General features: G+C 44.3%; 1 protein-coding gene across 7 annotated transcripts in view; it reads right to left on the bottom strand.

Annotated features, from left to right (window-relative positions):
- Positions 1–10990: 10990 nt before the first annotated feature.
- Positions 10991–27891, bottom strand: part of HSPG2 (heparan sulfate proteoglycan 2) — a 1237996-nt gene continuing 1221095 nt past the window's right edge. For all 7 annotated transcript variants that reach the window (XM_069610942.1, XM_069610946.1, XM_069610944.1 and 4 more), the window contains 2 exons: positions 20109–20212; positions 10991–13182 (listed from right to left, as the gene is read on the bottom strand). In XM_069610942.1, coding sequence (XP_069467043.1) covers positions 13010–13182; positions 20109–20212 — 277 coding nt within the window. In that variant the 3' untranslated portion in view covers positions 10991–13009. The remainder of the gene's footprint in view (positions 13183–20108; positions 20213–27891) is intronic.

The following is a 27891-nucleotide window of genomic DNA, read 5'->3' as shown; positions in this document are numbered from 1 at the left end:
TCGGGGTTTGCGCCTGATGTACAAGCCCAGCTTCTCAACATGCCCTTTGATGGTGAACATCTTTTTGGCAGCAAGGTTGCAGTTCGCCAACCTCTGTCTTTTCGTCCTAGGGGACAGCAATGGAGGGGAGGTTCCTTTCGATACTGTTCTACCTTTGACTTGCATCTCCCCTCAATCTACCAAAGGGGCCAACGTAGGAGTACCAGAGGTGGAAAAAAGGGTACTCGAGGTGCCGAGGCCGCTCGGGCAGTTGCCTCTTTGCCCTCAGGCACTGCCGCAGACGCTTCAGCTCAGTCATGAGGCCATGTCCCATGGTTCGCCAGTTGGGGGAAGGCTGGCGCAGCATCTTGTAGAATGGCGTGCCACTACTTCAGATGTGTGGGTTCTGGAGATCATAGCCTATGGCTACTGTCTTCCTTTCCGGCAGAGGCCTCACGACAATCCACCAGGGAATCTCTCTTTGAAGAGTCCGGATTTGCTCCTTGCGCAGGAAATCAATTCCCTGATGGAGAAAGGCGCCATAGAACTGGTGCCTGTAGCGGAGAGGAACAAGGGATGGTATTCCCCTTATTTTTTGATCCCGAAAAAAGACGGGGGATTGAGACCCATCATGGACTTGCGTGGTTTGAACAAGCTCCTCAGGAAGGACAAGTTCAAGATCGTTACTCTTTCTCAAGTCCTCCAGGCCCTTCAACTTCAGGACTGGTTGGTGTCTCTCGACCTCAAGGACGCTTACTTTCATGTGCCGATTCATTCCAAGCACAAGTAGTACCTGAGGTTCGCGGTTGGCGACTCGCACTTTCAGTTTCGGGTCCTGATGTTCGGATTGACCTCTGCCCCAAGGGTCTTCACCAAGCTCATGGTGGTGGTGGTGGCAGCGTATCTCAGAAAAGGGGGGATGCACGTCTACCCCTACCTGGACAATTGGTTGATCAGGGGGCGCTCTCCCGAGCAAGTCCTGGATCATCTGTCAGTCACCTGCCACTCCCTTCACAGGCTGGGCTTCTCCCTCAACTTCAAGAAGTCCCACTTGACACCTACCCAGCGGCTCCAGTACATCGGAGCAGTGCTCGACACATCCCTGGGGGTGTGTTTGCCTCCCCAGGTGAGGGCTTCTCACATTCTGCAGATGGTGAACAAGTTTCAACATGCCCAGTCTCCCGGCGTTCGAGTTCTTGAGGTTGCTCGGCCCATGGCATCCTGCATTCTCCTGGTGCCAGAGGCCAGGCTGCGGATGAGATCTCTGCAGTGGGCTCTCCAGATGGTCACAGTCCTCTGGCAGGATGTTAGATCCCATTCAGGTGCCGCCCTCAGTCGCCCAGGATCTTCTGTGGTGGGCTGTTGAAGGCAATCTGATGAAGGGGGCTCCATTGTGGCTACCCTGGCCGGAGGTAATGATTGTGACGGACGCATGCCTCACGGGATGGGGAGCTCATGCTAACGAGTTGACAGTCAATGGCTGTTGGTCTCCGTCGGAGTCCAAACTCCATATCAATCTGTTGGAGCGGAGGGCCGTCAGGCTAGCCCTGAAGGCTTTTCTGCCGTCTGTGCGGGGGAAGAAGGTCCCGATTCTGACAGACAATACAGTGGCCATGCACTACCTCAACAAAAAGGGGGTGGCAGGGGCTCTCCCTCTGTGCAGAGAGGTGATGCAGCTCTGGTTCTGGGCCATCCAGCAGGAAATTTCGATCTCAGCAGTTCATATGACCGGAGACGAAAACGAGGCGGCGGACGCTGTGAGCAAGCAGAGCACGGTTTCATGAGTGGGAGCTGGCTCAGGAGATTCTCCTGGAGATCTTCGCCCTTTGGGGGACCCCACAAGTGGATCTCTTTGCCACCAGTGTCAACCGGAAGTGCGAGATTCTGCTCGCAGGAATTTCCTCCAAGAGGAGCCTTAGGGGACGCGTTCGTAGTGGAGTGGTCCTTACCACTGCTGTACGCGTTTCCTCCAGTACCTGTCATTCCGCAAGTGCTGCGGAGGTTACGGAGGTTCGCTTCCCGAATGATCCTCATTACTCCGGCATGGGCCAGGAGAAAGTGGTACCCGGACCTTCTCGACATGTCCATCTGCCCTCCATGCTGTCTTCCCTACCGAGACGATCTGCTCTCACGGTATGGGGGTCAGTTTCTCCATCCAGAGGTCAAGTCTCTCAACCTTCATGCTCGGCTTCTGAAAGGTTGGGGTATAAGGATTGGGACCGGTGTTGCTTTCGGCCAGAAGGCCTGCAACAAAGTCCCTGTACGTTGCCATTGGAGAAAGTTCTGCGACTGGTGCAGGGTTAAGAATGTGGATCCTTTTTCATGTGCCATTTCTGTGGTTCTGTCTTTTTTGCTTTCGTTAGCCCATAAGTGCCTGCAAGTGGGTACCATTAAAGATTACCTGGTGGCGCTGTCCATATTTAAGCACTCGTCTGAGGAGCGTTCTTATTTTAAGATTCCTTTGATTTCTCAGTTTCTGAAAGGGCTCACTAATGTGTTCCCACCGTCACCTTTCCAGGTGCCCGGTTGGGATTTGAACCTGGTTCTAAAATTCCTCATGGGAGCTCCGTTTGAGCCTTTACATTCTTGTCCTTTGAGACTGTGACCTTTAAAACTGTATTTTTAGTTGCAGGCAATATCCGCTAAGCCACCTTTCACGGTGTTCCATAAGGACAGGGTTGTCCTTAGGGTTTGTCATCCTTTTCTTCCGAAGGTTGTGTGGGAATTTCATTTGAGCCAGAAGGTCATGCTTCCGGCATTCTATCCTCCTCCGCATCCTGGTAAGGAAGAGGAGAGGCTCCAAAGGTTGGATCCTAGGAGAGCTTTAAGTTTCTACATCTCACGCATGTCCGGGTCAGAGTGGACAATCAGCTCTTTGTAGGATATGCTGGAAGGCGTTTGGGACAAGCTGTTACTAAGCAGACTTTGTCTAGATGGATTATCTTGACAATCTCTTAATGTTACCATTTGGCGGATAAGGACCCTCCAGTAGGCTCACTGGCCCATTCTACTAGGGGTGTGGCTGCCTCTACTGCTCTACAGAGGAGTGTTCCCATTCGTAACATTTGTGAAGCAGCCACATGGGCCTGTGTCCATACTTTTGTCAAACACTACTCCCTGGATTCTATCCATGGGCAAGATTTGGCCTTTGGTAAGGGAGTCCTCTATTCTGCAATTTGATTGGGCATTCTAAAATTCTACATTTCTTTCCCACCTCCATATGTTGGTACTGCTTTGGGAGTCTGTCATAAATGTGAAATACGTCAGAGGAACCAATCCCCTCGAAGAACAAGTTACTTTCTTACATGGTAACATTCTTTCAATGGGATGTTCCGACGACGTATTCCACATCGAACCCTCCCAACCTGCCCCTCTACAGAATTTCTTATGCGATTACAGCTTATGTTTCCGCAAGGCTTTCTGTAGTCCTACTGGCAGAAGATTGGTGCCACACGTTCTGGGGGAAAAACTACAATTGAGGCTACGGGCGTAGTGCGTCCTACTTATAACATCGTCGCAGGATGCAGACGCCAAAAATGTTCTGAAGCAGCACAACTGTGGCGATTACCAGTCATAGATGTGGAATACGTCGGAACATCCCATCGAAAGCATGTTACCAGGTAAGAAAGTAACTTGTTCATCTGCAACATCGAAAACCACCTGAAATTCAGGAAGGCCTGGCTCTTTCCAATACTCTCCTAAGCCACTGCACCCTGTGAATACCCTGCTAATAATCTCCCCCCTCTTTCAATCATACCTCGGGCTGGAAGATCTTGCATCGGTTTCTCCGGACACACCACCACTCTCCGCTCAACAACTCTACCCGCCGTCAAGAATCTCCAGGTAAGCCAGCAGCTTTCGTTGTTGCTTTCCTAATCCACCAACATCCCACCCACAACAACAATCCAACCCTACAAGAACCCGAGCTAAGCCAGCAGCCTTCGCTGTGGCTACACTCGCATCACACTCTCCGCGAGACCCTGCCCACCAGACACACGAGAGACAATTAACAATGAGATAAGGGCCCAGGCTAGCTCACCCACATCATTAACTATTTTCTGCCGCTGTTAATCCCGCTGCGCTTACCCTGGGAATCACCCACCACTAGCAATCTCCTCCTCACCGCTATTCCATAAGCTAGTTCCAACAAGCCCTCGATGTCCGCTTCATTACAGATACACACTATATAATAGGCTGTAACCTAAGGCCTCTCATGCCTAGGTTCTTCTTCACCTTCACGAATCAATGGGCAGCCCACTCCATTTGTTCATCTTATATGGAGACCCCCCTGCACCGCAAAACCGGGGCCGCCTGCTGACCATAGAGGATTATCAATCTGGGGCTCAATAAGCCATGGGGTCAGTGTGAGCTGTAGGGCTTGCCTTAGCTCATGACGAAACATACTGCAAAGGGATACCCGGGACTCGCTACTCAAGGATTCTCCATCTTGCCCTGTACTAAAATTGCACTGTTAATGTAGACTCTACCTTGTTTAGCCTTGTACCCAATTGCTTTGTCGGTTGTGGTCCGCTCTCCCACTATGCAGGACTCTCGAATCTAGCTGTGCTTAGCCTTTTTCTCATATTGCACTGTTGGGTGTGTGCCTCTCTCTCCGCTATACGTGGCTCTCGAACCTAAGGTATGTATGTATCTCACACCACTAGCGTGGATACGGGCCGCAGGCACGGCCAATCATCCATGCATGATAGAATACGCCTACTGCTAAGCACATCCGGCCTAGCGCACACATAGCCACCCAGACAAACACCTGACGTACCTCAACACCTCTACCACTAGCATGCAGCGACAACCACCCGAAAGGAAATTGGTATAGCTGACCCACATAAACTCTCTCAACAATAGCAATCTATCTCTAACTCTCAACAACACCCACCCATGTGTCTGATCTCTCTTGGGCTGCTTAGTCGAGCCTCGTCAGCCACCCAAGTCCTAGAACGGCAACATGCACCCACGCATCTCCTAAACTCATCTCCTAGAACTCTCCACCGACAATGGTCACCAAGAAAAAAATTGCACTGAGGCCACACAAGTGGGGAAAGAGCGCTATATAAATAACAAAATCCAATCCAATCCAATCTTTGGAGACTGTTGGTGCTATAAAAGTTATTCACCCCTTTTCCTTTGCAGGTATTGGTGGAGTTATTAGTTTTCTCGCACTGACTCCAGTGAGTGTATAAATATTACATAATGTGTTGTTTATTGGGCCTATAATAGTGTATTTTTGAATACTACTTTCTAATTGTAATTCTTGCTGTTTCACTGTGTGTGCTTATTGGAGACCCCTGATCACCCTCACGCCTCATCAGATGTAGCCTCGACTGCCCGTCAAACTACTGTGAATTTGTCTGGCTATCTTCCCAGAAGTGTACCCTGGTCATCTAACAAGGGTGGCATCCTAAACATCCATCTATCCACCAGGGCAGAGTTTAGAAATCCATTTCAACACCACCCTATATACACCATATAACTTCATTGCAGCAAGGGGTGTTCTATAAAACTGTAGATATAGATCTCCAACTGCATATTTTTGTATTGTTCGCTTTCATTTTTTGGCATTTGAACCACAGAGGTACTATGTATTTACATAACTTACATACACTTATTCTTTTTTTATAGCAATGGGTGCTTCTCAATAGGTTTTTAGTATTTTCTATACTTTGTCTGGTACACAACACTTATGTTTGTATTCCATTTGCCCACCCTTTACTCTTACTTGTTCTATAGATCTTGTAACATTTTGTTCAATTATATCTAATCTGCATTTGCCGTTGTTTTTGGATTAACTTGGATAAAAAAATTTAAAGTGGCATTACTCTGGGCTGCTGATGCGTGGAGTGCAGTGATATCCTTGTGCTTGCCCTTTGACGTCACTGTGTGGTGACCTTGAGTATTCATAAATGCCCTAACAAGCCTTCTAGACTCGACCCTCCCAAGCACAACAGAACCCACTGAAACAACCGTAGACACAGCAGAAAACTCCACTCCAAGGCCCTAGACGAGCTGGCACTAGCAAAAACATTCAAAGCAACACCAAAAACGGCATCAGAATGATCAACAGGAGAACTGAAAGCACTAAAAAACATCTGCAAAATGGAAAAAAAATGGAGAGAACAATACAACCGCCAAGACAAAATAAAATGCCAAAGACAGCTCAAACTATACATATCAACGCCGCCCAGGAAAATACAACCACAACTGCCAGACCACAGACACCAGGCGAAACGCAGACCACAGCAAAACTCACCTGCCTAGAATCAATCATAGAAGAAACCTTTGCCAGACTAATCAAGGACACCAACCTTGCAGGATCCTAGAGGGACCCCTGATCCACTGACATCTTCAAAGGAATCTTCAACCACAGAACCCCAGCAACTCAATTTCGAAACCTAATGAATCTATCACTCAAAAGAGGAATATCACCGTCTGCCTTCAAATCAGCATACATCAAACCACTGTTAAAAAATTAATCAAAAAAGCGCAGAAGACTTGACAAACTACAGACCGATATGCTACCTGCCCTCCACGGCAAAGATCCTGGATAACCATGCATACAATATCCTACTTAAACACATCGAAACAAATTGAAGGCTGGACTGGTCACAAGTTGGCTTCAGACCAATGAGAGAAACAGAATCAGCACTCATATGAATATGGGACGACCTGAAAATAAACGCAACTGAAGACGCCCAATTGGCCCACATACTACTGGACGTATCAGCGGCATTTGACACAATCATCCACGCACCACTAATAAAAGGAATGATGGAATGTGGCATACAGGAATCTGCACTAAAGTGTCTTACCACATTCATAACAAACCAAACAAAGAACCTACCTACCACTGTCCACCACAAATATATCCTGCGGAGGCCCTCATGGATCCAGCCTTTCTCCTCTGCTTTTCAACATCTACATGTGCCCACTGATGAAAATAATTCAAAGCCACGGACTTACCGTCTACAACTACGCAGATGACACAACTGATTGTGAAAACAAACACCCCAGGAAACAAACAAAACGCCTAAACAACTGCCTCACAGACATCTACAATTGGATGATAACGAAAAACCTCAAACTGAGCCCAGCTAAAACAGAAATAATGCTCTCACCCACAGGATTCAAACGGAGGGAATCCACAACTGGTCTGGCTGGCCAGCATGGGAACGCAACCGGAGACTATCGATGTAGTAAATAACGTAGGAATACTAATGGACAACGGACTATCCCTGGAACCGTCAGTTAACGCAATCACCAAAAAATGCTTCTTCACCCTAAGACTACTCGGAGGATTACTCCCCTACCTCTCCTTCCCTCACTCAACTCACAATCATATCCCTGATACTCACAAGAATTGACTACGCAAATAGCCTCTACCTAGGAATGCCAGAAAGACTCACCAAGAAACTCCAAAGGGTGCAAAATACAGCAGCCAGGATCCTATTAAGACTAAACGGAAGAGTCCACATCACACCAGCACTGAAAAGCCTACACTGTTACCAGTAAAGAAACGCATACAATTCAATGCACTCTGCATCTTCCACAAAGATTTACACAGACAAGGAGCTGAATTCCGCCAAGACCATATTAGCCGGTAAACCTAAGATCCAGCAATGACCTACAAATAGAGGCAAAACATTAAAAAAAAAAAAAAGGAAATTTAGTGGAACACCGTTCTCATGTCTAATTGCTAATCTCTGGAACATCATGCCCAAAGAAATTCGAACCACAAGACATCAGCTTCAGGAAACGACTCAAAACCTGGTTATTCAACAATGACAGTCTCAAAGGGACACCGGCAGCAATAATATCACAGATAAAGTAGAGAGGATGCAACTGATGAACCAGAACCAAGAACCTGGGTAGATACCATCAGATGGCAACCAAAGAGTCACACGAGAATCCCCAACAAACTGATAGAATTACTAACCCTCTTCCCCTTACTGCTCCTTCGACAGAACCAACTCCACTACTCCAGATCTTGGGCTACCCACGCTGCACCAACAAACCAAAAATCAATTCTATGTTCACATCCACCATCTCTGAGATGCTGGAAGTACACCTAGAGTGAACCACCCCACATAGTCCATAAAACGTCAACAACACAAGTACATACCATATAGGCGTACAGCTACAGCCATCTGTGACTCTGGATCCCTTATGGACACCATCTAACCAGTGCGCACAACCACAACCCACCTAACGCCACACAACACACTAACACCAACACTAGTAAATACCCGAGGCTACAACGCACAGGGTCTCCGCACCAACTCCCACATGCAAAACAACACTCACAGATGCCAGTTTCTCCTGGTTCTGAACCTATCCTATCCTCACTAAACTCTCCACCCCCTTTCATCCAGAGACACACACGCACCTGGATACTGCCCCTGGGTGATAGCAGTGCACAGTATAAATCAACATAATATGTACACTTTCAGGACTATAAGCGTACTCTTTGTGTGGCGGTTTCAACTTCCTTGTCACCAACATTGATACCTTCTTTGGACTGTTCTTTCAGGTAAGTCATTACACTCGCTATGGTCTACCAGTTTAAGGGGCATAATGCAGGAGTTTTGTAGCTCTTTTTGTAAACTTCCTTTTTTACTCTGCTTTCTAGCGTTTTTACAGTTTTTTTTCTACCCATTATTATTTTCTCTTTGGGATCTACAGATTATTCGGGTACCATTTTTCATCTTTTTATTCTGTGTCAAGATGAATGTTTTGGTTTAGCTTATCTTTCTTTGACACTTTAATATATCCATTGTTATTCAGTAATGTGGAACTGTTTTTGCAACACTGAAGATTCGCTACCAACGTTATATAGGAGCGCAGGTATGTGATCACTAACATTGTACTCAGAAGCCTGCATAACTTAAGTAGAATTGTATTGGAAGGGTCATGAAGACATATCCCTTTGTTTTGGTTCGTTTTTAGCAGACTTTGCCATGAACGCAGACGTGGTCTGGAATCCATTGCCCTTGTCCAGTCTGTTCCCTCATGTCTTAAAGAAGCATCTTTACTAATCATCATCATATGAATCATTGGACAACATAGTTGGATATATTTTCTGTTCGTTCATAATTTGAAAATACAGACCATACATGTATGTTTTCATTACCTTTTGGTGAGCCTACAGTACACCAGGGAAGAAATCCTTGGTCTTTATTTAAATCACATTAATCTGCCCACATATCGAGCAGCTCTCTTAACACACTTTAAGAGGATCGCGTGGGTGGAGAATGACGCAACAAACGAAAGGGTTTGGAATTTATCACTAGTTGTCAGAATGTTTGTATATTTTTTTTCTCCTTGTTGAGAATGTTGTGAGTTGCTTACTTCAGCACCCCACATGTAGCATGGTGCTTGACGCACACCATCTTTCGCTCATTGGGTCTCATGAACACAGCACATCAGTGGTTTGTCACACAATCTCTTTTGGACTCATTGAGCTCTAAGGAGTAGAGGAAGAGTAGCAATGTCAGGCCTCCAACTCAAAAGGTCGGTTTGATGCTTTGGTAGCTTGACTATTTCACTAAACAGTGTCTGATTTCTCTCACTAAGCCCGATCTCTCTCGCTCTCTCTCACACACACACACAATGCCGAAGATTAGTAATTTTACTAGCTTTCCCCAGAGAGCAGGTTTAGTGGTTTCGGTCGCACAGCAGGTCTCATTCTCGCAATTCCTGCTTGACACTTAAGTACTTTTACTAGGTTTCCTAGAATGCAGTGTCAGTGGTGGGCCCACTCAAAGACGCTTTCTATCAACTGGCATATGCAGACCATGGCAGTTGATTCCACTATGCAGGGTTCGCTAAGGCTCTAGGGACTCACTGCATGTTCCTTGATTGCTCTTCTCTTCTCGAGATTGCTTAAGCTTTGTGGGCCGTCTGTGTGCTGACTGCATTCTCGCCCCTGCATGGCTTAAGCTAGGCACGGCTCTGCTCAAGCCTTAAAGCAAGAAGCTCTTCTACTGGCCTGTGTGTCTGTATCTGACAGCCCGTTACTAATCCCCCCACTTAGCATAGCTTCATTGCCTGCACATGGCTCAGTCCGTCTTCCCCAGATGCAAGTGTCTCAGTTTGCTGCACTGGGGTTCTGCTTTGAAAACAAGGCAAGGAAAGCTCAGTTTCCCTTGAGGTAGTATATCTTTTTTAAGGAAACTTGAACTTCCAAAGGAAGAGGCAGACTTGATCTTCATGAACTCCATTTCGATATCAATTCAGCACAAAAGGGAATGGGAGGGAAGCCACAATGTGTTAAAAACAAGAACAGCTAGTGAATAAGTGCCAACAATGTATACTGGGGTAGCTAGAACGGCAACAGTGTGCACAAAGTGATAAGTGAACATGTCATTGCTGGTCACCAATTGCACACGGACCCTCCCATAACTCCCGAAGAACATAGTAGCAAAGTCACCTATTGCTTTCCTGCCATATATACACTAGAGAGACTTGTGCAATGTGCCATTAGTTGATTGCCTAGCAATGAATTGCCCACATTACCCATCACATCTTCATGATCTTCTGCAAACCAATATCTTTGTATGTGCCTTAGAGAGACTTGGAGCAAGAACACAGATACATGCTTTGTTGGGGGTGCCCATTAATGTTTTTAAAATACATTTTTACAGTAATTCTGAAATAAGTTACCTAACATTGGATCCATTAGACAATGTGGAATAGAGCATTGTAGCTACTATAGGTTCAGTAATCGGTTTAATGTGTGTAAAGACCAGGTCTTCAGACCGTTAGAAATCAGATATTCATTGCATTTTGATCCACACTGTTTCCCAGAGAGGTGAATCCACATGCAGTGTAGTGTTGAACACCCACATCATGAAAACCTTTTAGCCAGGTATATTAACGTGAGCAAATAGCAAAATAACCAAGTGCACACACTTCAATTTCCCATGCTCTTCCTTTAAATGCAATTATCCCAAACCCTCCACCCACTGATGATTGGAAAAAAAGATGCAAGGCCACAAAGTTTTCGAGTTTCTCTTTTTTATATTAAAAGGTGAAAACAGTGCCAAAGTGCTTCAGTGGCTCCAATGGAACAGAGCAGTCTCCTGTTCGGCCCTGAAACGGAAACAGATTTTCAATGCTGGCAATTCTTTCCAGTAGGTCCATGTCACAAAGCTCTGGAACCTACCCATGGCTAAAAAGGGGGCCAGGAGGCCATCATGACACAGAGCCTTGGCCCCCTTATGTGTAAACATAAACGTAAACGTCCAGGAGGATCTCAAACAAGAGAACAAAAGGCAACTGCCCCACCGATGGCTGCTGAACTACTAAGGCCTTGTTAGATGTCTTGGCTTTTAAAACGCGACTCTGGAATAGTGCCTCCTGGATATGAGTGGCAATGGTCCAAGAGGGAAAGGGGACAATAGCTTGAGGATTAGCTTCAGTTCAATCAGGAGCCACCTATTGGTTTGTTTTTCCAATGTAAGTCTTTCTGGCCTTCTTCGTGGCCTCACAGTGGTATCAGACATAACATAACTCCATCCAGAGTTCTAGTCAAGAGGAAAGACACATACATTACTTCTGCTTGAGACAAGCTATCCCATGGAATCAAGTTCCACATTGAAATAAGAAAGGTAAGCATATATATGTTCCTTCCTCTGTTTTGGAGCATCTTGAAAATGCCTGCTCCCATCGGATGGGAAATGCAAGCTCAATAAAAGGGAAGGGGCAGTTTTAAAAAAGGTATGGGCTACCCTTAGATATTCTGGGGCATGGAAGGAGTTTACCTTCCCCAACTACTTTTGCTGTTGGCGTCATATGGTTGGGGCTCAACAAAGATTATCAGCAATACAACATGGCTCGTGCTTCCACATTTACTTGGATGCATTTTGTCACACATACCTTCAGACGCCACATTTTTCTGAATGTTTTGTTCTACAGTAGCACCCTTAATTAAGCAAATGCACATAGGCTTCCTTTCCCTCACTTCCAAAAAATCACCAAGGCCCATCCTAAGGAATAGCATGCATGGCACTGAACTGAATGAGGTGGTCTGTGTGCTAACTTGCATAGAGCACCCAAAATCTGTTGGGTTAATACTGTATTGTCAATGATATGAGGTCAAGAAAGGGCACACATTCAATGGAGTGGTCAGTACAAGCACATTGGGCATCGCCTGGACTCTGAGGAAAGTTACATACACACGCACACACTCTCACCCTCTTCTTGGGCTGGGGGACCAGATCGCCCTTGTTTCGAGAAATAAAAACAATCTGTGCAAGTCCATATGCCTGGGTCGCACCTCCTTTGTTGCTGCCTGCCAAGGAAGTGGAGGGGGAACAGGGGGTAAAGTGTGGGAAAATTCCAAGAGGCATCCCTCCAGAATCAACTGAAGTTGCTAGGAATAAGCACTGCTCTCCCTAGACAGACCAGTTAAACACAGCTGATCGGTTGATCGAAAATTGAAAGGAAATACAATTAAAAAAAAATAAAAACACAATTAACGGTTACTTTGGGATTGGAAAATAACAGTGGTGGATTCGGCAGGCAGCAAAGAAGCTCGAGTTACCAGAACTTTTGCTGCGTTTTTCTAAGATCCCGGATTTCCCACAGTCGTCCACACCTGTGTCTGGCACTACTGAAAGGACCTCATGCAATGAGGTCCACACATAGGAGGATGTGGGAGAGGTTGCATAAAATTCTTCAAAATTTTGCATTTTAACATAGCTTTTTTCGTGGAGGATAATACTTAAAAACATAGACATGTAGTTTTCCCTTAAAAAAAATAACAGTTTCTTCCTCGAATTAACACCAGTCCTTCATTCACAACTGTCAGAACACATCATTTAAATTTACATATTTTTTAAAAGGAAAACATTGTGATACAGAAGCACCAATTTACTTCCTCCCCACTTAATACCCCTCCGCCCCCCATCATTTTTTGGTAGCAGCAAAGCACCATATTTCTGTCTTTGTGTCTTTAAAAAAAAAGTCTCTAGTGGCCACTGCGTGCTGACAGCGATGATGTCATGCATGTCCTGGCCTATGAGGGGCATTCTTTAGTGTTCTGTCCTGCCTCTGCGTGATGCTGTAAATCAATAGGTTGGTGTGGTTGCTGGCCCGGCCTGGCGTTCATTAGTACAACGTTCTTGATGCAGCCCGTGATACCAGCCGAGTATTTACCGTTTGTGAGCGTTTTCATATTTGGCATGCCACCTGTGCGAGGAAAAAAAAAACAGTTTCAGTATTCCGAATTTTTCTTTATCACCCAAAGCGAGACAACTTGCCAGGTGCCCAAGGGAATTGCACTTCATAGGAAGAATACACCCATGATGAGCTCACTCACAAAAACGTAAGAGGCAAGTGGTGGCTGATGTTTTTTTGGTTGTTGTTGGTTAGTCAATATTTTCCCCGAATTGGTCCAAGGCTGAAACCACCCAGGGGCATTGGAGGAGCCTGCTCTCAGAGTTCTTTTAAAATAAATAGGTCAAAATATTGCAACATGAAATGCTATATGTGGGCGAAAAATGATAGATATACGATTTACAGGCAATTTTAGAGAGGAAAACCTGAGATAGCCTTATAAAAAGTCAAAATCGGGATACATAGGGGAACTTGGCTGAAGCAAATCATGGATTTGCCCATCATAAACTGGACCCACGACCATAACACTGGATGGTAATTTACAAATACATGTTTGGGCTGCAATACTGAAGCAGTTGACGATAGAGCGTGCCACTACTGCCAATCAAACCATAGGAGAGTAGCGATTAAACCAGTTTTAAATATTGTGCACACAGATGTAAGGCTGAACAGAACTGCCAATACATAATATACAATCCGAATAGCTGCAAGGATGTTGCCACCACATTCCAGCTTATAAAATATGGCAAATATTTGATCATTGTGCCAGCTGGTTAGTTTGAGCATCACTATGCCATTTTCGTTGCCAATGCAGTTTGAAACTGCTCAAGTTAATCACATATTAACAATGTCTTGCCTGCTTCAACAAGCCACGTGTGCAGTCAAACAAACTGCCCCCAGATAAACAAAATGTGAGACCAGTGTCAACACACTCATGATGGCATCTACATTTTTCCCCAGACAATTGTGTTTCCAGTGTTGCCCCAATGAAACACACGAGGACGACGAGGCGTTTCACTATGGAAACAGTATTAAGTAGCAAGAGTAAAACAAGCAGCTGCTCAATGAAAAGAATGGAGGACTCTTGTCAATGTTTGACTTTAGGTCCCACTTATTTGCAGTTTAAGGGAGACTTTGGATTCGAAGAATACTTGCAGGTTATAGTACCTTAGTATGCACGCACTTTATATTTTGAATTCAGAATTACACAATCATGGAGAGGGTTTGGCAATAGTAGATGCGTCGGCCGCAAATGAGTCGGTTAACAATTTTATGTTTTTATGCGATACCTGAAGCCACTTTTTATGGTTTATCATATTCATTATATTGTCCATTGTCCTTATGCAAAGCCACACAGAAATTTGAATGTTGTATATTTTGTGGCCAAGTACATTAATTGTGCTTAGATAAGGAATGTATGATTCACTATGTGTAACCAGCTGCTGAAGAATTGCTGAAATAATTTTATCTTGATTATTTATGAATGTTATTTACGCATTATATTATAAAATTGTAATGTATTTTACCTAAAGATTTAATATCTAATAAAGGGGTATTGAATTAGAATTAGTAGTAAGTCAATTTTAGTTTTAGTTATTAGGTGGTGCTACACCACCTATAAGCCGAAACTGTGTTGTTTGGTTATTTACCCACCCACTGCCTAGAGTGCCTAGGATCTCTTTGAGCTAACTTTACCAAGCCTTACCATCAAACCTTGTGCTCAAAGTGCCTACTAGTGTTTTTTAAGCAGTACTCTGAAAGTTAATGACTTAATTGGAGTTGTAAACGTTGTACTAGTGTAATAAAAATGTCTTAACAAGGTCTGCCTTCAGCCACTCAATGTATAAGCACTATGTTTATCCTTCACTGAAGACCTGTCAAAAACAAGCATTTGCAAAGCCAACAGTTTTGGCATGTGTATAAGTATTAGGCATTTGTCAGGCACTGATATTATATGCCCAGGTTCTCGTACCATTTTACAGCTGCTACCATCAATGGCCAGTAAATATCACTACAGCAGTGCCTAGCATATGCCTTTCCAGTGCCTACAGAAGCCACAACATTTGGTATTTCCTATGTAGGTTTAAAACTGCCATCAAATTTCGGGAGGCAAGGAACAGATCCACATTCTCCCAGAACATGAGAATACCAGCATCACAAATGCCACGCCAGTGTTGTTCAAGTTAAACATACATACCAGTATTTAGATGCTGTACAGATAATTACAAAAGTATTGCTGTAAAAACAAGTTCCTTTGATGTATAATTTATTGATGCAATAACTTTCCCTTTTGATTTTTATCTTTTTTTGACTTTATGATCTGCGTTACCTGGCATTGTAAATCGGCTATCTTAGCTATTTATACTTACGCATTTCACACAGAATTTATTCTGCTTTTGTAATACAATTGGTAGTCTATTAATCACACTTGTTGAGTAGTTCTTTCATTCTGTACTCCTTAGAATAGGACTTCAATGGATTGTTCTTCCAGTGTCTCGCTGGAATCTGTTGAAGCCTCTTCTCTGTGACATAGTTCACGTTACCCCAGGTCATTTTTTGTTCATCACTTGGGTGTTGCTGCTTAATCATGAATTTTACTCTTTTTAGACCGTATACTGTTTTTATTGTTCTACAGTAAGATTTCGTTCTCCTACATTGGACGATTGAATCTGTTACAGGGTATATCGCTTAAGGTACCTTTTGTAATGGTTCTCGTTGGGTGAACTTTATATCATTTTTTACTGTGGTGTTTTGATTTGGCTTCGAGATACTTTTTTCTTTTGTGTTTCTTATTTCTTGGACATCTAATGGGATTTTAATTTAGACTTTTCTCTGATTGTTTATTTTGGATTAATTCCTACATCCGGCATTGATGCATCAAGATTGCTCACATTCATGTAAACATGTTTATCAAGTCATTTCATTATGTATGTATGGGCTGTTACAATATTGAACTGGTTAGATAAATGCATGGTTCCATGACAAGTTTCTCTAATTTGCTAATTTAGCTTTGTGAATTAAGATATCATTGTATCGACAAATCTTGTAAAATGCTCCTGATGAAGGGATATACATCTCAAAAAGTGTTGGGCTCACACCTCTGAGCATAAAATATGTTTTCATAAAGTTGTGCTTTTGAATCTTATTTATTCCATTTTATAAATGGTCCTTTTTTTGTTTAAACTCTTTATTTAGATTTTTTCAAAAAACATTACAATAATACTATTATAATCTACTTATCATACATACTACAAGAGTTTTTAGAGAACAAATCCAATTGCTACCCGCCCATGAAGCCCAAAGAATAAATAACACACACAAGGACAACATAAACCACAAGACAGATCACAAACCACACAATACCCCCACAACCTTAACATCTAACCTCTAAGTACCTACTACATGTTCAGTACCACAACCTACACTTTCCCATACAGAGCATTAAAAGGCCCCCATTGTTCCAAATACTCTCCCTCCCGATTTTGTCTTACTGATTGAGGTTTTTCAAAGCCTGAATTGTTCGCATATCCAATAACCAATTCTTTGTCTGAGGCTTCTTTCTAGTCTTCCACACTTTCATAATTTGTTTAGTTGCCATCAGTAAAGTTTTATCAATCAATTTAGAAGAATCACATGCATTCTCACATCTACCCTCAGTTGAAAGAAGAATGACTGCCATAAAGGTTTGCGGAAAGTCGATATTCTCAGCTGTATCAATTCTGCCCAGTACATCCCTCCAGAAATCTGTCACTCTTACATTTCCAAAGCATGTGCAATAATGTTCCCCTCATCTGCTGACTTCCCCAACACCGATCATTACCTATCACCCATCGGACTCATCTGCTCTGGAATCCAATATAAAGGGCCTAAAACCTGTTTATGAATATAACGCAACTTCAGATCCATTTTAGCTTTCAATTCCACCCTCCAGACATACTCCCATACTTTCACCGAAACATCCCTCCCCAAATCTGCAGCCTAAGACAGTCGTAATTTCTCCCATGATTCCTTCATGCATTTCTCTATTGGCATTAGCTTAACAAAAGTTGACACCATACGGGGTGGAGTATCAAACATTTCACACATTTTGGGCTTTGCAATCATCGGCACATTTAGCATCTGCTGGCTTTCGACCATCAATTTTTCTAAAGCCCTATATCTCCCATGTTCTCTATTACCCAATCCATATTGCTCCACTAGCCCTGCAAATGAAGCATCATTTCAATGGCATTTACCTTGGTCCAGACACTCAAAATCATACGATCCCCACTTACGTACATCTCTTTGCAGTGTCTCAATCAATTTATCAATATTAAAATCTACCATTTTCTTCGTATTTCATAAAAGATAAATCCCCAAGTATTTTACATTTGAACTTGCGCACTGACGATTCCAATTGTCTAAGGCCCTATTAGAGAGATTTTCTTTAAGTGGGAAGACCATAGTTTTCCCCCAATTAATTCATATATTCAGAAGATTGACAATGGAAATGGTGAAATAGTATTTAAGAAAAAAGAAATTTGTGAATGTTTCAGAGCATTTTATGCATCCCTCTACTCTACAGAATTAGCTGATTTGAGAAGAGAGAGAGGCATTGGATGCACCAATCACGGTATCCAAAGGTCAGACAACAATAAACCAACTTAATCGATGAAAATCCAGAGGCATGTTTGGTTGCCGGTGGAATTGTATAGGTCCTTCAGTACTATTCTAGCACCAGAGCTTTGTAATTTATAACACCAATTTTTATCAGGAGGGATTCTTTGTCCATCCACGAGAGAAACAGTTAATACCTCCGATACTGAAGCCAGGAAAAGAGACCACCAAATGTATCAACTACCATCCCATTTTACTGCTAAATGTAGATGTAAAAAGCTTCACTAAAGTTTTGGCTGTCCGCCTACTTAAATATATTGGAGAATTAATTGATTATTTGCAGGTGGGATTCATGGGAGGCAGGCATGTATATAACAATATTAGGATTCTATTAGATATAATGGGACTGATTCAAAGGCATAGGAGATGCTGCTTATTTTTTTAGATGCTGAGAAAGCCTTTGATTGTGTACACTGGTCATTCTTAAATTACACTCTGACTGAAATGGGTTTTGGGCCTCAATTCTTAAATGCTGTTGGAGCCTTGCAATATGGGATCTCAGCCAAACGTTGGGTTAATTATGAGTTTCCTTCAGCGTTTGTTATTTAGTGGAACAAGTCAAGGTTGTCCGATTTCGCCCTTCCTTTTTAATCTAGCCCTGGAACCATTACTGGCATATATAAGACAGGCACAGGGCCTTTGTGGTTGGTATGTGGGAGACAGGGAAGTTAAGGTTTTAGCATACAGTGATGGTATGACTATTGTACTGGCCAATCCGGAAGGAGGAGTTACACTCTTGAGACATGATAGAAGAGATGGGATCATTATCTGGACATAAATTGTCATTTGATTGTACTGTGACTGCAAATGGTTTTGACAGGGTTTTTCAGTATAAAAAGGTGTGCAGGTGATAGGGCTATCCAAGAGAGATGGATACCATTTGATCTTTTTCTTTGATTCGACAACCTTGTGTGTCATGGTTGTGTTACCGCCCCTACACCCAAACGTTTGCTTACTATATCAAACATATTTACTTTCACGGAATGCACGGGTACACATTACTATCGAGTTAAATATACTATCACGCTGATACCTGCATTGCCTATCTTGATGCCACTCAAGAAAGCAATGAATATTTCACCCAGCACACAAAAACACAATGCAAGTATCAGCAATGCCATTTCAGTATTGCCTAGTAAAACCAAGCATCATGCCAACATGACAATGTGTTTTATATGGAAACAATAACAGGGTATGTTAAAATGGCCACACAATTATTGCTGGCGGATGGGGGGTCATTATAGGCACATATAAAATACCCCAGCAAATGCTTCTGCCAACCACAAGAAGGCCATGTGAGTGCTGCCCTAGTTACGCACATATTCAAGTTAGTGCCAACATTTTCAACAATGGCCTATACCACATCCATTTCCCCAGAACTGCCCTGTGCCATACCCATTGCCCAAAGTACTGCCCCCTGCAACCTAATGCAGAGAACTGCAAATTACACCTGCCATCAAGAGACATTTATCTGCATGCACAAACACCATCCCACTGTGTATTTGTTGTCCTCATTGCAGACCCTAGCATAGTATGCAAAGCAACACACTGACTGGTGTGAGGGGTTAGGCAGCACTGACGATCCTATCCTGACAAGGCTGAAAGATCTTCCCTACTCCGCACAGGGATCATCCCTTCAATTTGCCCTTTTCTTGAATGTGCATTAGGCTATTGTGTGGTCAGAGAGATTACACCCATGACTTGCAGCCTTTAACAGACAGGCGCAAGGAACTTTGAAGGAGTCTCTATTCTCTACCATGAACACTCAAATTGGTGCCCATGGAGAGTTCTTTTTCCTGCCGACAACAGACACTATGCCACACACACACACACGCGCGTGCACAAGTGATGGGGCTACACTCCAGTGCACCCAAGCGGCAGACCCAATACATCACAGAGTGCAAGTTGTCCAGGCTACCTGAGTCTTTGATTTGCAAAGAATCTCCTTGTTTCAGAGAGACTTTACTTATAGAAAAACAGTACACTGCAACTCCAGTCACATCACAAATCGAGTCTGCTCTCTCTCAGTGCACCAGCTCTCACTGCCAACATTGCTGAGAAATTGTGGACAAACAGTAAACTATACAATGGTCACAAACCATCCATAACTACCTTCTCTGTATTCTCATTGTACAGGAGTTTTTTCTCTCAAAATCCCTAGTCAATGTCCTTTTACCCTTCATCACAACATTTGGTGGTGCTTTACTTCTCCCTGTTCTATTATCCTGGTGTTTCTACTATGCATTTCAAAAGCATGGTCTAAATCAGACTACCTAAACCTTGCATCCCCATGCTGGGTCAGCCATTACCAGTTGTGGTGTCCAGTATTCAGTAGTCCTTACCCAAGTAAATGCTGCCCTTGGTGTTCAACATCAAATTCTTTCCTGGAGACTGTCCGGATGCCAGATCTTCCCCGTCTATCTGGATGGATCCTTCCTTTCCCTCTCTAAACAAAAAGGAAACCAACCATACATTATATAAAGCTTTGCAATTGTGGGAGCATAAATGATAATTAAGAACTGATCAAGTTCTACTTGATCAATTCCCCAGCGTAAGAAGCAAAAGTCTGATTCCAGTGATCATTTGCTCTTTGTACCTTAAGCCTATAACAATGAAATAGATGTTTTGGATTTTTTAATCAACAGAAGGGTAATGTATGCTCAACATCACATTCCATAAATACTTCCAGAATTGAGATAAGATTGACTTGTTAACCCCATCATGCTGCATAGGGTACAGTAAGATTACATAGATTCACAGTAAATTGGATACAAGTTACTCCCCATGCTGGAAGTAACTTGAGCAAGGTGGTTGTGACCGTGGTGTGAATGCTGAGCTGCAACAGAAATGAAAACATGTGAATCTGAGGAAAGCTAGTGAAATTGAAAGTCCATCCTTTTCACTCCATTGTGCTGCAAGATGTACAAAAAGAGGGGTGATGGCAGGAAGGTTAATCAGAGTAAAGGGAAATGAGAACCAATATTGCAGAAGTCACTAAATTAAGTTATTGCAGAAGTCACTAAAATATAATACAGATACATACATTTTCCATACCGAATATTTGACAAGATTGTAATGCCATTTTAACCAAGTGGTTCTTAAGAAGGAATTGACTACACTCAGGGTCTACTCGGGAGTGAACATCCATGGAATAATGCTTTCTAAATGCACCAATATAGCTACCAGACAGAGGCCATCAAGGAGGACATAGCCTTGGCTATAGAAGCAGCCTTGAATCTCACAGAATGATCTCCTGTGGAGCAGAAATCCCAGCCTAATTACAGCACTGTATAGAGCGGGAGACACCACCCTATGAGCAATGGAAGCCTAAATGTCTACATTCTGGGAGGCCAACCACCGCAAGCACGGCTATCCACCAGACGACTTTGGTCCGGCCTGGTTAGCATTTGAGAGCATCATTATTATAATTATAATTGGTTGTTTATAAAACGCTTAATACCGAAGAGGTATCCAAGCGCGGACCTGGGATTTGAACCTGTGTTGCTCTGCGTCATCTTGCTTCCAAGACGAGCACGTTGCCACTGAGCTATACTATCCGTGCAAACTTCATGGTTAGGCAGCTTTCTTGCTCTCTAACTTTCAGTGATGGAAATGGGAAATGTACTTTATGATCCCACCTCAGGATGAGGCGAAGCTATGAAGGTGGGGCTAGGAGTGGAGGCATGGTCTGCGAGTGATAGGCTTTTTAAAAAGCGTAATATTGGAGTTAAAATAAAATACCACTTTGTTTTATAGAGTTGACTTGAAACGTGCACAATACACTAAAATAAAATAACCTGACAACATATACAACGTTATAGTATTGTTGAGCAAAATGAGCTTTCTATATTTCCCCATCCTGAATGGAAACCTATAATTAAAAAAATGCAAAGTAATTAGAACCTAAAAAAAAGCAAGACTGAAACAAAGCAAATTGAAATACCCTCCCACGTCTGTCTGCAGCCACTACAATGTGCTTAAATGCAAAACAAAGAAACCATAGCAGAGCTCTTACGAGCTCGGAAGCTCATCGCTGAACGCAGGGAACAGTTGATCACTATGGGTGCAGTGTAAGGAGGCTCTGGCACGGGCCTTTCATTTCCTCCGATTCAGAATGCGGAGAGACTTTTTGCCAGTTTCACAATCTGGGGGAAATCTGGCACAATTCCAGCATTGCTACCTCGGTTAAAGGACTTGGAAAGGAAGATGGCAAAAATTATTTATTTTGGAACTTGGCGAACTTGCATTAATTATGTGTCCTTAAAAGTCTCCTCTGGAGAAGCGTACCGTCTCTGCTCAGTTGCATTTCCATTGTGGCAATCAGGTACAGATTGGGCTTGATTTCACTGAAAGCTCCTGCTCAATGGAATTAATTGTTATTATAACACAAAATATGAACACCAACTGCCAATTCAATGTTTGAAGATTTAAATCTAGTTGGGAGTAAAGCAGGATATCAACTGGTTTGCTGATGAATATAATCACCTGCTTGCTGACTATATCACCAAGGAGGATTTCGTCATCAAACTGATCAGGATTGGGTGGATAGTAAGGATTCACTAGGTAAATATCAACTGTATAGAGGCTTAGCTTCTATTGAAGAAAAAGCGCAATATTTAGCTTTCTCACTTGATTACCTTTCCAATTGCAGGATTTAGGAACACATTCATGACATTCTGCTTGAACATACTACCAATAGGCAAACTCTGACATTTGAAAAGGGGGAAATAACGAAATATTATATTTGCTGACATTTTAACTTAAAGGTAATCGAAACTTGGAAAAACATGTTCGTAATAGTTATGGAAGGTTACGGTGTTTGCATTTTAGATCTTTTGTACATTACGAAGACTTTTAGAACTCAGATTCATTTTGGCATACGGTGTTGGCAGGGAATCGGACTGCAAATCATGCGTGGCTGTTTTAGCAAACAGAAAAAAACTGGCACATGTTCAAACACATACAAGTCTCAAACAGGATAGGGATTCTCTAGGAGGTGAACTATTTAGAAACTATTCAATATGATGTGAATAGCAGCGCACTGCAAAAAAATCCATTTATTTTTAGAAGTCAAATACACACTAATGGCTTGCAGGCAAGTTCTACACCATTCTATTTAGATGCCATTAGAAGTCCTGGGTGAATTTATTTGTACAAAAGTAGAATCATCTGAATCTTAGGTGACCAGCGTTTTTTCCAAATCACAGAACATTTTTAATGATTGGAGTATGAATGCCTCACTCCCCCAAAAAGAAATGCCACCGCCTGTGGAGGATCCCAAAAGGCAGTGGGGCAATGTCCACTTGCACTAAACGAATACTGTATGCAGAGGAAGACATCAATGTTGGAAATGGCATTTTGTTTTTATATTTAGATAGGCTTGCACTATAAATATAACAAATAATAGAATATGGAGGAAATAATTATACTATATTTAGAGTAGTCAGCCCACATAAAACAAAAAACCTTACCATTTCTAATATGGCTGCATGGTGTAAGCTCTTGATTTAAGAGCTGAATGTAAAAGTTACCCGCACATTTGTGAGATACCCAACTTTACTCGGAGTGGCACCTTAATTGGCCAATATTCACAGATCAATTTGTCTATGTAAAGGGAGTTCTTCATGGTATTTATTTAGTTTATTTACTAAGCATTTGTTAGGTACCCATACAACAAAATGGTGTTTCCAGGTGCCACAAGACAAAGTGGTGAGGGAACAAGGGGAGTAAATAACAGTGGCAAAAACATTAAATATACAATCGTGGTCCCACTAGGCCTTGCGACATTCGGACGTGCAAGCGAAGTGAAGAGAAGGTAGTAGTTTCTTATCTGTAACTCCCATTTCTCCAGCGTTGGTATCTTTTATGGATTCACATTCTTTGAATATTTCCCGTCATCAGGCTGGGAAACCTCGGTAACTATAATATAGTGGTTTTCCTATGGAAAAACGTTGACACCTTGAGTGTCCTATCAATGTCTTTATGGGTGTTTTAGGCAGCACCAATGGGATGTCCAGTATATAGCCCTGCCCCGTGGCTTCCCTTTAGATTTTAACCTTTCCAAAACAGAAGGATACCTTAAGAGGAGGTTTGCCTCAAGGGGGAGGCCGGAGTGCACATTTGAATCCATGAAAGATACCAACGCTGGAGAAATGGAGTTACAGGTAAGAAACTACTCTCTTCTCCAGCATTGGATCTTTCATGGATTCACATGCTGTGAATAGACTACTTAGCAATAAGAGGACCTGGCGGTGCATAACAGGCAAACAGGCCGTATTCAAGACGCAATATTAACAATAACAGATAGATATCACTTTCAGATAACTGAGTACGAAAACATGAGCAGAAATCAAACCTCGGAAGCTGCGGGGCTTACCTTTCAGGAACAGTCGCTGCTGCTCCAGTAGGTGGTCTAACAGAGGTGCCAATCTGTGCCACATCTTGCGGTTGTACCACGCCATGATAGCCAACAAGTTTGCTGCCTTAACCGTAGTAGCACACACAGCGAGGACCTTCTTTCTAGCATACGGCCATCATTTTCGGGGGGAATTGCACACTTGTGCTGGGTACGAGCCTATCTACTTGCTGCCGCTGAAACCACCAACTCCGGAGTAGGCTGGGACATCAGGCACTTTGGAGTGGACTCGAGAACCTTGAACTTCTTCTCCAAGTGGCCCTTGACCGCAGGCTCCGAGAACAGGTGCCTCATTGTCCGAAACCCCTCCTGCCACACATGGTCCAAAATAGTGATCGAGAAGACCGCTTTCCCCTCTTCCCCATATGGCCAAACAAAAAGCAGTCCTCCGCCTCCTCTGGGAGGAGGCCAAACTCATGACATGCTTTTGCCATCATGGCATGGAACGCACCAATATCATCTGGCAGAGAAGGCTGGGCCGGAGCATCCAGATCTGGGTCAGTATCCCAGGTGTCCGTTCGTTTGGGAGAAGAGGAGACCATTGAGAGACTGTCCTGCGGAACACTATCCGGCTCAGGATCCACTAGTTCCCCTTCTTCCTGATCCCTCCGAGGAGGACTGAACACCCTGGGAGACAGCAGAGGAGGTTGAACCGGGGAAGATCTTCTGGGACGAGGCTCACGCCACGCAGGGCTTCCAAGACATCCTTCTGATGAGGAATGTTAGGTGGGTCCTGCATCAATGGAACAGCCAGAGCCTGGCATCTAATTGACTCAGGAGCGATTGCAACATAGTAAGTACTTGCATCGAGAGTAACGAGTGCGGATTGATCAGGGGATACCGCGGCGTGACAGCCCCCAGACATGGATGGAAGAGAAGGCTGCAGGCCCTACACCGAAGTATCCAGAAACGGCTGCTCTTCCTCCTCTTGATCCTAGAACTCAAATTGAGGGTGGCTCCTGTTGGAGAATGTCCATCGGAAGTATGGATGTAAATCCTGTCCCAGATTGCCACGTTGTATCCCTGGGAGTCAGACTGCCAGTGGCCACCAGCGTCGCCGTCTGCTTCACCACCATTGCCGGAGCTGTTGATGGGGCGGCAGTCAACGGGTCGTCGTCAGCAGGGTCGATGTGGTAATCGGCAGCAGGGTCGTCAACAGGGTCGTAGATTTTAAAGATGTCGACGGAACATCCCTCGTCGAAGAGGCCAACCTCAGCGGATCTGATGCCATCAGCACACTCTTCGCCGCGGTCTTCAGCACTGACCCATCCTTAGACGAGAAGATAGCCGTTTGGGTTAGGACTTGGACCAGTGTTTGGATGACTCATGGCCCGAAGGGGAGTGACACCTATCTCCTTGGAGGATGACTTCTTCGTCGACGAGGACGATGAATGAGACCTGGATTTCTCCTTGTCCGATGCAAAGGCCTTCTGAGACGGCTCTGCAGGTTTGTACGGCCCTGAACCAAAGTCCCTTGGCTTATCTGCCCATGGCGCAGACTTGCCTTGAGGGGGGGGCCTGACCCTGCACTACTCGACACCGGTCAAGCCCCTGAAGTGTCTCAGCCTTTTCCCAACTCAGACACTGGATTGGCCTCACTGGCACGCTGGTTCTTAGGCATCAGCTCCGCTGACTGCGCCCTCTGGAGTGCTGGCGACTTCTTGGCCGAAAGAGTAGAGGACCGGCCCCGCAGGAAGAGCCTACCTCCGAATCCGTATAGGCCCCCCGCCAGCAAATCAATCTCCTGTTACGGTCCTCGAGGGTGTTCTTGGAGAACGCCGACAGATGTCAGTTCTCGGCGGAGTGATTGCGGTACAAGCAGTACAAGCAGTCTGCATGGGCATCCCCTTCATACATATTCCTGAGGCCGCAGGTCTCACACGGCTGAAATAATGACTTCTTCAGACCCACAGATGACATGACGGGACCTAGAAGTACCGAAAGAAACACTGGAGCCGTGAAGGCTGCACAGAAAGAAGAACACATTTTCTGGAGAGAACATGAGGTGATCCCAACAGTTTGGGAGATGGTTGAAATCTGAAGGGAGGCAGTGGGGGTGGGGCTATATACTGCACATCCCATTGCTGCTGCCTAAATCGCCCATAAAGACGTTGATAGGACACTCAAGGTGTCTAAGTTTTTCCATAGGAAAACCACTATATTAAAGTTACCGAGGTTTCCCAACCTGACAACGGGAAATATTCACAGCATGTGAATCCATGAAAGATCCAATGCTGGAGAAGTGCAGGAGATAGGGAGGGGGGGACCAAGGTATGGACAAGTGCTGGTGTGAGCCTGGGAGGGAAGTGTCAAGGGGAGCCAAAGGAGGAGGCCACTGGCTAAGTGCTGGGGCAGAGGAATCACAAGGGTGGGATGCACAGCTGAGACACAAGGGGCACTCAAGGGCAGTGCTAAGGGGGTCGGGCGGCTGCTGGTGTCGACTAGGTAGAGGGCCTGGTAACCTGTGAGATTCATGAAAGACCAGGCCACCAATCTCAGCGGCAGAAGGGTGATTAGCAGGGAAGGGAAAGAGGTAGAGAAAAGCAGAGTTTACTTAAGAAGGTCCGGCTCAAGTCTGCGAGGGGCAGGAAGGCTGTTCCAAAAAAAAAGGCAACAACCCAAGAGAGAGACCTGCCCCCCACTCTCTGCTTATAGAAGCGTTTGACAAGCAGAGAGTTGGAGTTAGAGGAACAGAGGGCTCTAGCAGGGAAGTATTTAGGGAGATGAAATTGGAGATAGCGTGGTCCCAGGCCCCAGACAGCCTCGTAGATGATGCAGAGGTACTTGAATTTGATCCTCGCTGCCACTGGGAGCCAGTGGAGAGATTCTAGAGATACAGTCCCTGGGCTTGAGGCCAAGGATACGTCTTGCAGCCCTATTCTGGATTAGCTGAAGGGGTGTAGGGAGGAAAGGGGGAGATTGAGGAAGAGGCGGTTGCAGTAGTCCAGCCTAGAGAGGATCTGAGCTCTGGAGACTGAGTTTCTGGGGAAAGGTGAGGAAAGGGAGAATGCCTCCAAGGAGTTGAAGCTGGAAGTGGGCCTTCTTGGCAGGATCCGTGAAGGAGAGAGCACAGTCGAAGATGACCCCAATGTTTTTGGTCTCTCAGGATTGTGAGGGTAGAGAGCCCAAGGAGGGTGGCCAGAGCATAGTAGGGAAACGGGGCACAGGAGACCCAGTGAGAAGGATCTCCGTCTTACTGGCATTAAGACTGAGCTTGTTAGTTGCACACCATTCTGGATGGCAGTCAGACAATCATGGATGAGAGAGGAGGTAGTAGAGGGAAGTTTGTGAAAGCTGTGTGTTATCAGCATAACACTGGAAAGAAGGAGGAGATCTGGTGAGCAAGAGGGGCGAGATAGATCATGAAGAGCCACAACGACAGAATGAAGACCAAGTGGGGAGCCCATAGGTCCGGGCAGGGGAAAGAAAAGAGGATGTTAGTAACAGGTTGCCTGCAAGTAGCATTGACGTAAGTGTCAGCAATAGGTCAGCCCGATTTAGAGGACAGGAGAGCTTTTTAAAGCTTTTTTCTTCCAGACTTCGTGAGAGATAGGATAGGTGGTAGAGTAGCAGTTAGAATAGATAGGGGAGATATAGAGCACCATGTGAGTGGTGGGGGCAGGAGGAGAGAGACAGAGGAGCTGCACAATGCATGAATAAACTCACCAGGTGTCCTAGCAGCCAAGCAGGCACAGCTGAAGGCTGTCAGT

Source organism: Ambystoma mexicanum, chromosome 8 (assembly GCF_040938575.1).
Source record: "Ambystoma mexicanum isolate Mex_15411 chromosome 8, UKY_AmexF1_1, whole genome shotgun sequence".
In the NCBI taxonomy this organism is placed as follows: Eukaryota; Metazoa; Chordata; class Amphibia; order Caudata; family Ambystomatidae; genus Ambystoma; species Ambystoma mexicanum.
Note: the sequence above shows the minus strand (reverse complement) of the source record. Positions and strands in the feature narration are given on the sequence as shown.